This window comes from Rhinatrema bivittatum, chromosome 12 (assembly GCF_901001135.1).
Source record: "Rhinatrema bivittatum chromosome 12, aRhiBiv1.1, whole genome shotgun sequence".
Taxonomy (NCBI): Eukaryota; Metazoa; Chordata; class Amphibia; order Gymnophiona; family Rhinatrematidae; genus Rhinatrema; species Rhinatrema bivittatum.
Window position 1 is genome coordinate 67,425,755 of NC_042626.1, and position 14,382 is coordinate 67,440,136.

At 44.6% G+C, this 14,382-nt stretch overlaps 1 protein-coding gene across 1 annotated transcript in view; it reads left to right on the top strand.

Moving 5' to 3' along the window:
* Positions 1 to 7,390: 7,390 nt before the first annotated feature.
* The window catches only part of MRC2 (mannose receptor C type 2), a 105,226-nt gene continuing 98,234 nt past the window's right edge, over positions 7,391 to 14,382 (top strand). Inside the window, exon 1 of the mRNA XM_029572991.1 lies at positions 7,391 to 7,687. Within this exon, the coding sequence (XP_029428851.1) occupies positions 7,582 to 7,687 (106 nt within the window). The 5' untranslated portion in view covers positions 7,391 to 7,581. The remainder of the gene's footprint in view (positions 7,688 to 14,382) is intronic.

The following is a 14,382-nucleotide window of genomic DNA, read 5'->3' on the forward strand; positions in this document are numbered from 1 at the left end:
CAGGATGATGTCAGGCAAGGCAGAATACCCTGCCACTTCCTCTTCACCTCAACAACAGGTCCAGCTCCTGGTGAGTGCGTGTTGTCTGTATCCTGATCTTGTGTCCCTGTGGTTCTCTTGCCTCCTGCTCCAGATCCTGCTCCTGCTCCAGTCCTAGCTCCAGTTCTTGCTTCTGTCCAGCTCTTCCCCCTGCTTCCTTGGATTGATCTTCTGACTCCAACCCTGCTTGTCTCCTGGTTTGTCCGCTGCTTGCCCTGATCTTCAGCCTGGTTCTTTGTCTCTGTTTGTCCACTGCCTGCCCTGCCCTTGGCCTGGCCTTCACTTTGTTTAGCCTGCTGCCTGCTTCAACCCTTGATACGTCCGACCTGTCTTCTTTCTGCCGTTTGAGAGACCCACGCCTAAGTCCTGCTGGCCCTGGCACCCAAAGGCTCAATCCGCAGGGAACGTGAGTTGGTGTAGTAAAGGTCCTGTTGGCTTCTCTCTCCCGGAACTGCCTCCCGACAAAGAGGACCACCAGGGACCTTCCCTTGGTGGTGGCAACAACCTCGTCTCGGCTCAAGGGTCCACACCTCCCTTATACTCTTTCCTGGGTGGAAACTCCTAAGATAGAACCTAAGATTGTGTAACTACAGCAAGGGTTATTTTTCCCTATATGCATCACTGTGCACTTGTCCTTGTTAAATTTCATCTGCCATTTGGAAGCGTAATCTTCCAGTCTCACAAGGTAAAAGTAAAAGCACCTGAGGGCAAAGCAACAGCTCTGAATCACACCATCAAGACAGGAGGTGATCTGTGCAAATCAGCAATTTTTTGCTTTCAAGGCTGGACTTTTTTCCCCCTCTCTCCCTTTTTATTTATTTATTTTTTTATGTGCATCTGATGGATTCATTAGAGAGGGAGGAGCTAAGATGGCTAGAAGCTGATGTAATAGTCATTACAGAGGAAGATGGAGGTCGGACCAAGAACACACCAGCTGCTCTGACTGCCCTGTGCCCGTGTGCACCATAAGGTGGCAGATAACTCCAGGCTATCAGGGACAGACTCAGCCAGTCCAGGGTTTACTTGTGCTGCAAGCTTAAATTAATACTCCTTAACTATTAGGTTGTAGAGTGCATTGAAGAGATGGTAGAGAAATAGACCTATAGGACTGAAACATGATATGGGATTTAATGTTAACAGATTATATTTTCATAGTCACTCTTGCAGCTTTGCCCAAGAACACAGCTGCAACTAATGGTAGCTGCTAGCAAATCCTGGAATGGTCCAGCCCGACCCTGGACCTTCTCCCCAGCCAGTTAGTACTAATTTCAGCTCAGACGGGGAGGCGCTGTTTATTTATAAAATGCTTTTCCAGATAGCTCAAAGGGAGAAACAAAAAAGAAAAGCATCACATCCCAGACAATCACAAGTAAAAACACCTAAGGAGTGTGAAAGCCGGCATGCTGGCCTTAAACATGGCAAATGACACTAACGTGCGTGGAAGCTTGCAAAAACCTGCACCATTTCTTCCTCAGTTCTTGGAGCCGGTGTTTGTCTTGACACTGAGACAACTTAATTGTTATAGGGTGCCATAAAAGAAAAAATATATAAATCCCACTTTATACCAGTTTTCTACTGCTGCTGATTGCTTTTCTGTTGCTTTTCTATGCTTCATTGTACAATCAGAGGGCTGCAATAACTTATAATTAGGGCATCTGAATTTTGGTTAGAACAAAAAAAACCCCCTCCAATAAAACACCCCTGATGATGAATTTGGGTTTTTGTTTGTAACCAAACTCCCCTCTCTGAAAATAGCCCTACCTCAGATGCTCTTGCCATGGCCAGTGAAGTCATCAAGACAGGGATTGAGAAAAGTGAGGAGCCCAAGCACCCCTGCCAGCCCATGAAGAAGCACTGTGGGAGAAGCGGGAACCATTGCCAGTGGAAGCACTAGGCCAGCTAGATGGCCATCTAAAGTGCCATAGGTTTTGGGCAGCCACCTAGTTCTTCCACCAGCCCTGCTAAAATGTGATCTTCAGGCAGCAGAGGAAGATGCAGGACTTTGGGAATTACGCCTCCTATTTTTCACCTGTAGGGGCCAGAAGAGGGGCCTCCACAGATGGAAAGGAGGAGCCACAATCACTGAGGTTGGCAGTGAGGAAGTTTCAGGTTGTGAGCAGTGTGGATGGGGCTCAAGACAGGAAGAGCAGAGTCTGTAGGCATGCAGTGTGGGAAGAAGAGATGAGGAACAGCAGCTGTAGGCACTCATGGGGCCAATAGGTGCAGGTATAGTGTTTGCTGGGCCCCCAAAGCTATAAAGCAGCAACAGCACGCACTCAGGGAGAAGGAAGAGCAGAAGCATCTGTCCTACAAATTGGAAGGAAGAAAGAAAAGGCATTGGGACCTGTGTGGGCCCAAAGTAGAGGTGGCTGCTATTGAGAGAGCATGTATGTGTGTATGAGAGAACATGTAGGTTTGTGTGAGAGAGCACGTGTCTGTGAGAGTATGTGAGAGCATGCGGGTATGAAATCATGTGTATGTATAAGACACTGGCAGTGTATGCCTGAGCATGTGAGAGAGAGTGTGTGAGAGCATGTAGAAGAGCATGTGTGGGCAAGTGTGTGTGAGAGCATGTGGGAGAAAAGCATCAGTGTGAGAGAGCATGTGCAAGAAAGCATTTGTGTATGACTGTGTGGGAGAGCATGTGGGAGTGAGCAGAGAGGGAGAGGGAGCGTGTGGGAGAGAGCAGGTGGGAGAGAGTGTATGGGAGAAAGACCTTGTGTGTGAGTACATGTGGGAGGCAGCATGTGTGTGGGGGAGCGTGTGGGAGAAAGGATGTGTGTGAGAGCATGTGTTTAAGCATACTGAAAGCATGTGTGTGAGAGAGCATGTGTGAGTGAGCATAGGGGAGAGGGAGAGAGGATGTGTGTGGTAGAGAGCATGTGGGGGAGAGCATGTAAGGAAGAGAAAGCATATGTATGTGTGAGAAAATGGAAAGATAGAAAATGTGTATGTGGGAGAGCATGTGGGAGAGAGAGCGCATGATTGTGTGAGCATGTGGAAGTGAGAGTGCATGTGTGTGTGTGTGTGTGTGTTGTAGGTGAGAGTAGAGGAAGTTTGTGTGCCTACCCCCTCCACAACCCAATGTAACTCTTGGGTTGATAATCCCAAATAAGGTCCTAGGAACCACAGCTGAAACAGTCTGTTAAAATGAAATCTTCCCATGTTATTTCATCTGAGTGTCCATGATTCCCTGATCAAGGGGAAGAATTCTCATCTAGTCCTTGTGCATTGCTTCAAGTCTGATCCCAGTTTAAAGTTCATTGTAAACACCGATGATCACTTAAGCATATACAGCAGCAATAATCATGCTGGAAGCATTGGATGGTTTCCAACATAATTTTTACTGATAACTTTTGTAGTTGATAGAAGAGTTCTTTACAGCTTTTGTTGTGTCAAGATATATTTTTACAAATACGGGGGCCAATACACTGTTTAACCTGCAGTTGGACGTGGGTTGTGGAGGGGCTAATCCCCTTATTGCATAAGGGGATTAGGTAGCGCCTACCCAACCCGCGTCCAACACACAGTGAAACTAATAGTGCTCATCACATGCAAATGCATGTTGATGAAGCTATTAGCGACTCATCCACAATGCAAAAAAAATGTCTTAAACACATTTTTACGCTCAAAAATTAACTCCTGCCTAGAGTAGGCGTTAATTGCTGAGCACTCCCAAACTTTGTACAGAAAAGCAGAAAATACTCCTCCTCCGTTGTGATAGGAGAAATAAAATCTTTAAAAAAAAAAAAAAAAGCGCAAGCGACCCTAGTGCTTCCTTGACAACGCAACCCCTGATTTGAATAATGCATGACGCTCCCAGGAGAGGTGCCTGGGGGTGTGCTAGGAAAGCGGGCGCTGAATTCTCAGCGCTTGCTTTCAACGCAATTGTTTTGCATCAGCCCCTTAGTTCTTGAATACATTTGTGATCTTTTCTCTTTCATTCAATTTATAGTAAAGGGCAAGTTACAATTCCAATTAATAAGTTCAACTTCTCTTTCTTTCCAACCAGTTTGGGCAGTTGGAAAACTCCCTTCCATTTGACAGAGAATAGTCTTTTTAGTCAACTTGATCATATTCCATAGACAATCTTTCTTACCTCTCCTGTGGTCCTTGCATTGCTCTCTGTCCTCTTTTATGTTGTGGTACCTGGCAAGTACCTGTTTTACTCCTCTTCTCCCGTTATTTTATTGAGATGGTAGTGTGCTTAAGGATGGGTCTACGAAGCCTCCTCACCTTTACTCCTCCCTCCAGGAATGGATGAAAACCCATTCTTCCACCGGGACTAATTCCAGTCCACCCATGCTCTGAGGTGGAAGACATTACTCCTCTACCCTGCATCCTGAGGGCGCTCAGACTTGTTAGGAAAAAAAACCAAGTGGCTTCAAAAAGGGGAAACCAAAACTGAGAGAGAAGAGGGATGAAACAACTTCCCCCTCAAAAACAAAAGGTCTCCAGTGGGTCACCTGAAGGTGCTGTTTCCTTTTCCTTTACCCAGGTCTCTGCCTTAGAGGTCCAAAATTCCTTCCTTAAGTGAAATAAACCTGCAAGAGCATAGTGACATGCTGCCCCTTCAAAGGATAACGCCAAAGTCCACCCCAGAAAGTGGTGTTTGGGGTTTATCTAACATGGGAGCACACCACCTTCAGCCTCCCACATTAGGGGCGCTGCAAACCCATGCTAAGCATTCTTTTCTAACAGTTTTCCCTCCTACTTTAGATGAAACCAAGTCCTTCGGGTAGAGATCTGGTGGGACCTATACATCAATAATTCCCGACAACCTCAGGGGACTAGAAATCAAAAGTTCCCAGGTGTGGGGAATAAGGGTTATTTTTATCCTTATTAGTTTTGGGGGTCAAATGTGCAGAAATGCCCACATACGTATGTGGGCCGTGCATGAGCAACGTGGATTTTAAAAGCCATGATTTTCATGCGTATGTGTGTGTATGCGCCAAAAATAGAGGGACAAAAAGGGGCAGGGCATGGGTTTTGTGGGGTGGAGCCAACATGCAGTACGTGGCAGCTTGTTATCTGCACAACTTTACTGCTGCTCCTGATGAGGGGTGCAGGATGAAGAACCAGAGGGGTCTGGATGACCTTGTGATAGACTGGGCAAACCGGTGGACTAATTGGAAAACCTGGCAATGTGCTTCACGTGAGCAGGTTTTAAAATCCACTTAAATATGTGCATTAAAGCTGATAAAGTCCTATGGAAGATATGAGTAACAGCTTAAAATTAGGAGCAAACATACACAAAATAGGTGTATTTTTAAACATGCAAGTGTGCGAATGATTTAAAATTACAGCATATCTCCGCTCGTGCATCGATATGCGCATGCATAGGCACACAAGCACTTGTTTTAAAATTAGCCTGTTTAATTATTGGGTGTTTGATGTGTCTGCTGTTTTTAAATATTTTATTGCTGTTTGGGAAGTATTAAAACTCATAAATATTGCATGGTATTCTATTCGTCAGCTGTTTGCAAACATTCTTTTTATTAGGATGGTTTTACTATAATAATTTTGGGGTTTTTTTATATTTTATCAGGAATGGTGATATTTCTGGTTTTTTTTTTTATTATTGCACTGCATACAGAGTCTGTTGCAGTTTCCATTTGCACATTTCTATTTCTACTTTATAGTTTCTTTATTCTGTATTTGGTGAGGATCTGTCTGTGTTCTGCAGGTGTAACTGAGGTGAGGTGTAGTTTCTGTGTAAGGAGTTATAGCAGTTTGGCTTGTTCTGTTTTGCTAACAGGAGGCGTATTTGTGTTTTTAGGCCTGGCATAATTGCGGTGTTGCCGTTTCATATGTAGGGTTGTTACTGTTTGAGTGCTGGCAGTTAGTGCTGTTTTGGTATGAGAAGTTACTATATTGTAATGGTAATTCTGTTTACTCATGGCTTTCTGAGGGCCAAGTCAAGATATTTATTTATTTATTATTTTTATATACCGACATTCTATCTCAAGTGAGATATCACACCGGTTTACATGCAGGTACTGTAGGTATTTTTCTATCCCCAGAGGGCTTACAATTTAAGTTTTTTTTGGTACCTGAGGCAATGGAGGGTAAAGTGGTCTCCTAGTTCATAGTCCACTGCTCTAACCACTAGGCTATTCCTCCTCCCTATATGTTATGTTACAATAAGATATGTTACAATAGACCTAATACCATATGGTTCCAAGTGTCTTTTTGCAGGTTTTTCTGATTGGCAGCACAGTAGTGCATGCAAATATAATATACATATTGTAAGTGATAGTTGTACCTCAGAATGTGCTTTATCATGTAAAATCTTATTATAAATGCATAATTGTTAGCTATATGTGGGGAGGTCCGGGGGGGGGGGGGGGGGGAGTGGGTGTAAGCCTATAAGTTTGCCTAGGACACCTAATACTATTGCACCGGCCCTGGCAGGAACAGTGGGAAACCCAAATCCCACCCTGAGGCTGGCGTCATCTTGTCTCTTGGTACAACAGGACCACTTGGCACCATTTTGAGATAAGGACCCGGTGGGAGGGAGGATGCTTGGGGGTGTGGGGTGTACTTCTGGGAGGCTGTGAAGGCTGGAGCTGTGGGGTAGACTTCTGGGATGGAGTGAGGGTCCCTGGGGAGACTGCTGGGAGGAAATTAAATCATTAGGGGCCTGCCCAGAGGGGTGGGAGGATGGTAGGGCTGTAGAAGGATGGCTGGCAGGGTGTGAGCGCTGCAGCTGTGCTGAAACATTTTTTTAAAAGGCATTTAAAAGCTTACTGAAAAATTAGATTACGCTTTATGAAATTGAATCAACCAAAAAATGCTGTGAAAACACTAAAGAACACTTTTTAAATTCACTAATCTCCAAAAATGCCTAATTGCCTGAAAAATAAGCACCTACGTTTGCAATTTATAAAGTCCTGTGATCAGACAGATTTATATTTGTGTTACGGGTTATTATTTATTCTGCAATATAGTTTTGTAACTTGCCTAGAGCGCTATTTGCCTGAAGTGAGCGATACATATGATAACCTCTATAGAAATGCAAACTTTCTCCTCGGACACATTTGCAGGCAGTTTTAACTTCTTGATCCTGATGCGTTTTCTTCTATTTCTGAGCCTTCTCTGCTTTCGCACATGCACTGTGATCTCTCCCACGTCCTAAGGTTGGTTGGCGTTTCATGACCAAGCAGGAGGGAGGGAGAGGCAGAGAAGGAGCGAAAGCTTCGCCAGCGTCCCCCTTTCCTTGGGTCCAGCCTCCTCACAGTAAAGCGCCCAGCCCTCTGGTGACACAACGTCTGATCCACATTCTGGATCCTTAACAAACACACACACACTTTTTTTTTTCATTCCCAGCTCCTCCTCCTTCGCCCTCTTTCCCTCCCTCCCTCCCTCTCTCGCTCTCTCTCTCTTTCTCCCACTTCTTTCATCCTTCCATTCCGAGTTGAAGAAAAAAAAAGGGGGGGGCAAAAGTTTACAAGGAGAATTCTTAACAAAAAGGAAAAGGAGAAAAAAAAGAATAAGAACCTTTAGCACCCCCCACCCCCCCTCTTCAAAGCAGCTGTGACCATGAGCTTTGGCAGTCTGTCTCCATCCTTCTGTCCATGGCTGCTTCTGCTGCGGTGCCTCCTCTGCCTGGGCATCGCTGGCCTGGGACTCTGCTCTGCTCATCCAGGTAAGAGGGCTCTGCCACTACCGTCCGGCTTGGCGCTGCCGGGGCTTAGGCAGATGCACACAGCTAATCTCATGGGGGTTTGAGACAAAAGTTAGTCGGTTCTCCAGTCTGCCTTTTTTTTGGAAAGGAAATAGGAAAAAAAAAAAAAAAAAGGGAGGGGAAAAAGGAGCAGCAAGGATCTGAATGTAACCAGATGTTTTCCTAAGTTCATTTAACAGGGGGAAAGGGGAGATTTTAGCAAAGAAATAAGAAAGAGGTTTCTTCAAATCTTCTTGGAAGGAGAGGACTTGCACTGCCTTCCACCCTCTCAGGCTTTATTCCATTGGGGAGGAAATAATGGTTAATAAAAGGAAAATAAGGTGATCCCTTCTTATTGGACTAACTTAATACATTTCTTGAGAGGAGCTGACAGGCCCTTCCTGGGGTCGGAACAGAATGAAGGAAAGATGAGGTTTTACCAGAACAGATAAGCAAATCATAAAAGGCCTTCCAGGGACAGTGGGAAGGGGGGAGAGGGCTAGGGGTGGTGATGAGTGATCAGAAGGTGACAGGCAGTAGAATTTTATAGCTCATAATGAGTTAAGAACCCCAGGATTCAGTCTTTTTTTTTTCCCCCATTCTGATAATTTTAACTTCAAAAGCCTTAGGTTCCTGCTTAGTTTTAAATTCGTCTCTGTTTCTTTAATTAACCTGATGCAATGGGTTCCCCCTCCCAGGTGTGGCCTTGGTCTTCTCTGTGGTGTTTGTTGTTGTGTCTGCCTGTGTTGATGTCTCAGCACTGTGGCTGCTCCTTCACTGCTGCATTACAGGAGGAGAGATGTGGGCCAAGAGTGCCTAGGCAGAGGTTCCTAGTTACTGGAAGGCAACTGGATTTAAGGCCTGCCTGCTCGTCATATTAACAGCACCTTGTGATGTTTTGCCAGTCTTAGGGTGGACCCAAAAGTTTGAACCCTGGGGGCTTTTTTGTTTCCTAGTCTTGATTACTTACAGAATTGTTGCACTAAAGTCAGACTAAAATACATTTAAATTTTTTTTATTATTTTGAGCCAAATTGTTAAAAAAAACAAAAAAAAAAACCTAATCCCCAGCTCTACTGAGCGATTCCTGATCTATTAAAGAGGTTTTGACCTAGTCAGCTCTTAGTATAATGTTACAATACATCCTTGAAATGTAGACAGTAATTTGCAAATTCTAAAATAATTTTCCCTGTTCTGGGTTCTCCCAGCCTCTTGTGGATGCAATCACGGGTTTGCATACTTTCACAGGACCTGGATAAAAGCCCCATAAGAGGGCAAACAATTTTATTTCGGTGTGATGTATATCTCCCTGGTGAATCAGTGCCTTGTCAGTGTTATTGGTGCTGTGTGCGCTCCGTTGGTAAATCGGCCCCTTGTCAGTGTTGTTGGTGCTCTGTGCGCTCCGTTGGTAAATCGGCCCTTGTCAGTGTTGTTGGTGCTGTGTGTGCTTCCTTTAGTAAACTGTTCCCTTGTCAGTATTATTGGTGCTATGTGTGCTTTGTTGGTAAATCAATGCCTTGTCAATGGTGTTGGTGCTGTGTGTGCTTTCTTTGGTAAATCAGCCCCTTGTCAGTGTTGATGCAGTGTGTAGCCCTATACTACATCAGTTGTTTGCAATGTTAGTATTATCACTGCAGTAGGCGCTCCTTTGGAAAATCAGCACCTTGCCAGAGTTGTTGGAGCAGTGCACACTCCTTTGGGAAATTTGTACCTTTTCGTTGTTATCGGTGCAGTGTGCGGCCTTATAAGACAACTGTTTGCAGTGTCAGTTTTATCACTGCAGTGTGCACTGCTCTGGGAAATCTGTACCTTTTTGGTGTTATCAGTGCAGTGTGCAGCTGTTGCAGTATTAATGCTCAAGGCACTAATGTCTGCTCATGAGGTTCTGTCACTGATTTCTCAGCATATAAATAGCTGTAGAGGCCAAAGGTGGCAACGATTCTGTGATGTTCACCACCAAAGAGCTAGCCCAGGTGTGGAAAACTGTCCTAGAATGCCTTGGGGTGAGCATTACAAAATCATGGTGGGCTCTCTTGCCCCTGGTAATCCTGTGTCATGTGGCAATTTTGCCCATAGGATAGCATCACTCAGCGCGGTTCCCATGCTTTACTGCTCAGGAGTTCCCTCCCCCCCAGAGGTCAGAGTAGTGGTTAGCTGAATGCTTTAGCAAAGGTGCCACTTGACGTGAACTGGAAATAACATAGAACGGCCACGCTTAGGGTGACCACAAGCTGAACCAGCCAATTAGTGGCTCCATCTGTTCCTTCCTTTTCCCATGGTATGCAGTTAAAAACAAAACAGAATAATTAAAAGGAAGACGGGAACACAAACACTATCACCAAACATAAAATCGCCTTTAAAAAGCCACCTGAATATGAGTGGCAGCAAAACAGGTGGGTAATGTAAGGGTTCTGGAGAAAGATTAGTCCCATGGCAGCCACTTTTCAGGATCTTTGAAAATAAGAGGTCACTCAGGCTAGCAGCATTGTGGGAGAATTAGTTACAGTCAAACCTCCTACTCCCTCACAGGTGTGCGTCTGTGGGGTAATAACACTGGGCCTGTCGGCTTTTCCCCCAGAGGTGGACATGTGAGGTCTTCCCCCACTGCAGCCTGGTAAAGCATTTCCTGCTGAGAGACTCTGCCGGATACAAAGAGATGAGCAGCAGCCACACATTTCTTACAGCTGTCTGACTGAATCTGACTGCTGCTGTGCTCTCTCTCTCTCTGTCTCTGCTGCAGCTTCTGCAACCTCTCGTCCCTTGGTGTATCTTGTAGATTGAGGTCTCTGGCTGGGATAGACTGCTGCCCATGTGCAGGTTTGAGCAAATTGGAGCAAAGTTTTCTGAGCGGTTCTTTCAGCTCAAATTTGCATGGTAGTTTTAGACGATAAAAATTACCTCCTGCATAGTAAATTAATTTATTCTAAAGGACTTAAAAATATATAAGTTGCAGGGGTTAAAGTTGCTGCTTGTCTGCTGTAGCATCAAGAACATTGGGGCCGATGCAATAATTGTGTGCAGAAAAAGCACGCCCAGCCATCTCTCTTAGGTGTGCGATTCAATATTTAAATGAGAGTCGGTCATGCTAAAAAGGAGCTGCTAGGGAAAAATGTGCGTCCCTAGCGCCTTCTTGCCATTGGGTGCACAGGAGAGTGGCTGTCAAGCGAGTTGGGAAAACGGATGCCCAATATACGAGCATCTGTTTTCTCCTGCTACTGGCATAGACACGCACAAGACACATTGTCTGGACTGTGTAACTTGTGTGTGTAGTGGGTGTCCAGAATATATATATATTTTTCCAAAATCTTTTTTTTTTTTTGGTAACTAAATGCTGCTTTATTTGGTTCCTCCTACTTAGTAAAGCTATGATACTATTAGGAGGAGTCAAAGCAGGATTTTCTTTTTTTTTCAATGCGCTCTTGAGTGTGGCAGACTTTTCGCCAGCCCAAGGCTGGCATAAAACTTGCCATGCTGCAAGGGCACATTGGCTGCATGGAAAATGTATTGGTTCAGGGAAATTAGCTAATAGCCTCATCTACATGAATTTATATGTGATGAGCACTATTAGCCACACGGGGATTTGGATGCACGTTTTGGACGCGCTAATCCCATATTGGATCGGGGGTTATGGATACATGTCCAATTGCATTGTAAGCCATGTACAGCGTCTAACACACAATACTGCATCAGCCCCTTTATTAGTAAGGTATTTACTTGTGCTTGAACTGAATGAGCAAAGAGATGGGATGGAACAGAGCTGTACTATGAACGTATTCCAGTGTAATTGGCTATTGAGGCAAGGGGTAATAGTTACTTACCCATCAAACACTTGGAAAGTCAGGGGCAGAGCTGGGAAATGAAGTGATTCACCCATCACACAGTGTCTAGGGCAGAGCCAGGATTAAAACTGAGGCACAGAATTAAGTGGTTCACCTTCATGCGGAGAGTCCGAGCTGGAATTAGAGGCTGAGGCAAAGACAGTTTAAAGGCACTCATCCCAAGGCCTTTTGTACCTGTGCTAGTGTTGGATTAATTAACCTGGTTTTACTCCCTGTTGCATTCACACTGTGGAACTGCTGCCAGATGAAATGTGGAAGTTGAATTCTGGTTTTTCTCCCAAAACTCCATTCATAGAAATATAACGCAGGATCAGCTATTCCTGGAGCAACTAATCCAGAAGTACAACGACCTCACTGGACGTGGAATTAGTTAATGCAGGAATAATGTGGAAGTGATCTGAAATGATTGCATATTCGCAACTGGACCAAAGACAGTAACACAGTGCTGGTGGCAGAGCCAGGATTAGATTTGATTCAGTTATGTGCTGCTCTTACATTCCTGTCATCTTATTTGCATCTTGCAGTTGTAGGCCTTGTTTAACCCAATTTATTTTTCAGTTTCACTTTTAAAATGAAATGATGAGCTTGTGGCAGGTAGGGTGCGGCATTGAGTAGGGTGTAAGTGACTCCTGAGCATTTGCTTGTGATCAGAATCTGCTTTTATTGTACCTATTTTGAAACCTTCAGATGTTTATAGTCCTATTCTCTCTCGATAAGTAAAAGCAGACCTTTAAATCGTAGAATACTCTAGGAGGGAGGGTCCAAATCATGTTCAAAGCAAGCCAGTTGCCTGAATACGTCTGCTAGGAATAATGGAATAGGACTCTGATTCTATTTTGTTGGTTTTCGGAACTGAGGCCATGATTGAGGGACGACCAGGGGCATTCGTATTGTGCTGCTAGAGGTGAGATTCTTGGATTGGTGCAAGACGAACCAAAGCGAAAGCTTTTGCCAAGAATGTTTTCATTAATCAAGAACGAAAGTTTGAGGTTCGAAGACTATCCGATACCATCGTGGTCCGATCATAAACAGTGCCGACTAGCGATCTGGTGGTGTTATTCCCGGAAGCCGAGCAGCTTCCAGGAAACCAAAGTCTTTGAGTTCCGGGGGTAGTATGGTTGCAAAGCTGAAACTTAAAGGAATTGCCGGAAGGGCACCACCGGGAGTTGAGCCTGTGGCTTAATTTGACTCAACACGGGAAAACTCACCTGGCCCGGACACAGAAAGGATTGACAGACTGATAGCTCTTTCTCAATTCTGTGGGTGGTGGTGCATGGCCATTCTTAGTTGGTAGAGTGATTTGTCTAGTTAATTCTAATAACGAATGAGACTCCTCCGTGCTAACTTGTTACATGCCCCCAGCGGTCAGCACCCAACTTCTTAGAGGAACAAGTGGCTTTCAGCCACACGAGATTGAACAGTAACAGGTCTGTGATGCCCTTAGATGTTCTGGGCTGCACACACGCTACACCAAATGGATCAGCGTGTGTCTACCTTTTGCCGACAGCTGCAGGTAACCCACTGAACCTGTTTCATGATAGGGATTGGGGTTTGTAACGATTCCCCGTGAATAAGGGGAAAAAACTTTTAAAATGGATTAGCTGAAAACATATCTTAGAATTTGAAGTTCTGTGTTCTACATGCAAGCACACATATGAAAAGTGATATCCAATTATGTGTTTTTAAAGGACTGTTCTTGGAGGGAAGGGAAGCTGCTGATCATGATTGAGTTAATTATCAAAATATTGGAGACAGGGAAAACGACAGTTTATGAGCCTGTGCTCTGGATTTTTTAGGTACCTAGCAATGTCTCTGGATTACACAATGTATTGCCAAGACAAGATCTTCCTTGAGAAGAGTGAAACTGCTTACTAAAATCACAGTGTACCAAGTAGTAGTACTGTCCAAGCTGTTGTGTGGATGTGAATTCTCAAGCTATACTGAGGACGTCTTGGGCAACTTATACAATTCCATCAGAGCTCCCTAAGATCCATAACCAAGATAAGATGGCAAGACAGGATCTCTGAGAAGTCCTTGAAAGATGCCAGATTTCCAGCATGGAAGGCATGTTGGTGATGGCTAGACTTCAATGGATAAGCCATGTCCTAAGGATGGAGGACATTAGAATCCCCAAAGCTGTATTCTATGGCCAATTGAAAAGTGGGCACAGATCAAAGATTCAAGGACATCCTTGGCACAACCTCAAAATCTACAACTACTAGGAGGACTGGCCTTGGACGAGGTCAGATAAAGGCAGTTCTGTCACTTGGCCATGCAGTGCCTGGAACCCAAGTAAATACAAGCACAAAGGAAAACCATGAGGAGAACAGCTAACTCCATCAACAACAGGTCTTATCTGTGAGTCAAGGATCAGTCTCTGTCACTTCAGCAGACACGCAAATTAACATGGAGATGAGGAAAATTCGTTCCTCACCCTCAAGTCTATATGGCGGCAGTAATTTTATGATTCTCGCGTTGATGCAAGGTCTACAGGTACATTTTATCCTCGGACTTTGCAACCATTTTCAAAGGGAAAGTATGCACACACTTTCTCTTTGAAAATTAATCCAGAAAAGCTACCACCACACGTTTACACCTGATAATCTGTGTGGCTAGTTTTTTCTTGAAAAAATTATGGACATATGTTTGAACATTCAAGAGTGCATGTAAATGCAAATCCCTCTCCAACCGTGTCCCTGGGAAGCCCTGCTTTACCCTCAGAAAAGACTTTGAAAATTACCCACAAAGTAGTGTGTGTAGAGGAAGGGCCGGTGCTAGGGTATTAGGCGCCCTAGATGAACCTTCTGCTTTGCACCTGCCCCCCGGTCATGCTGCTCCC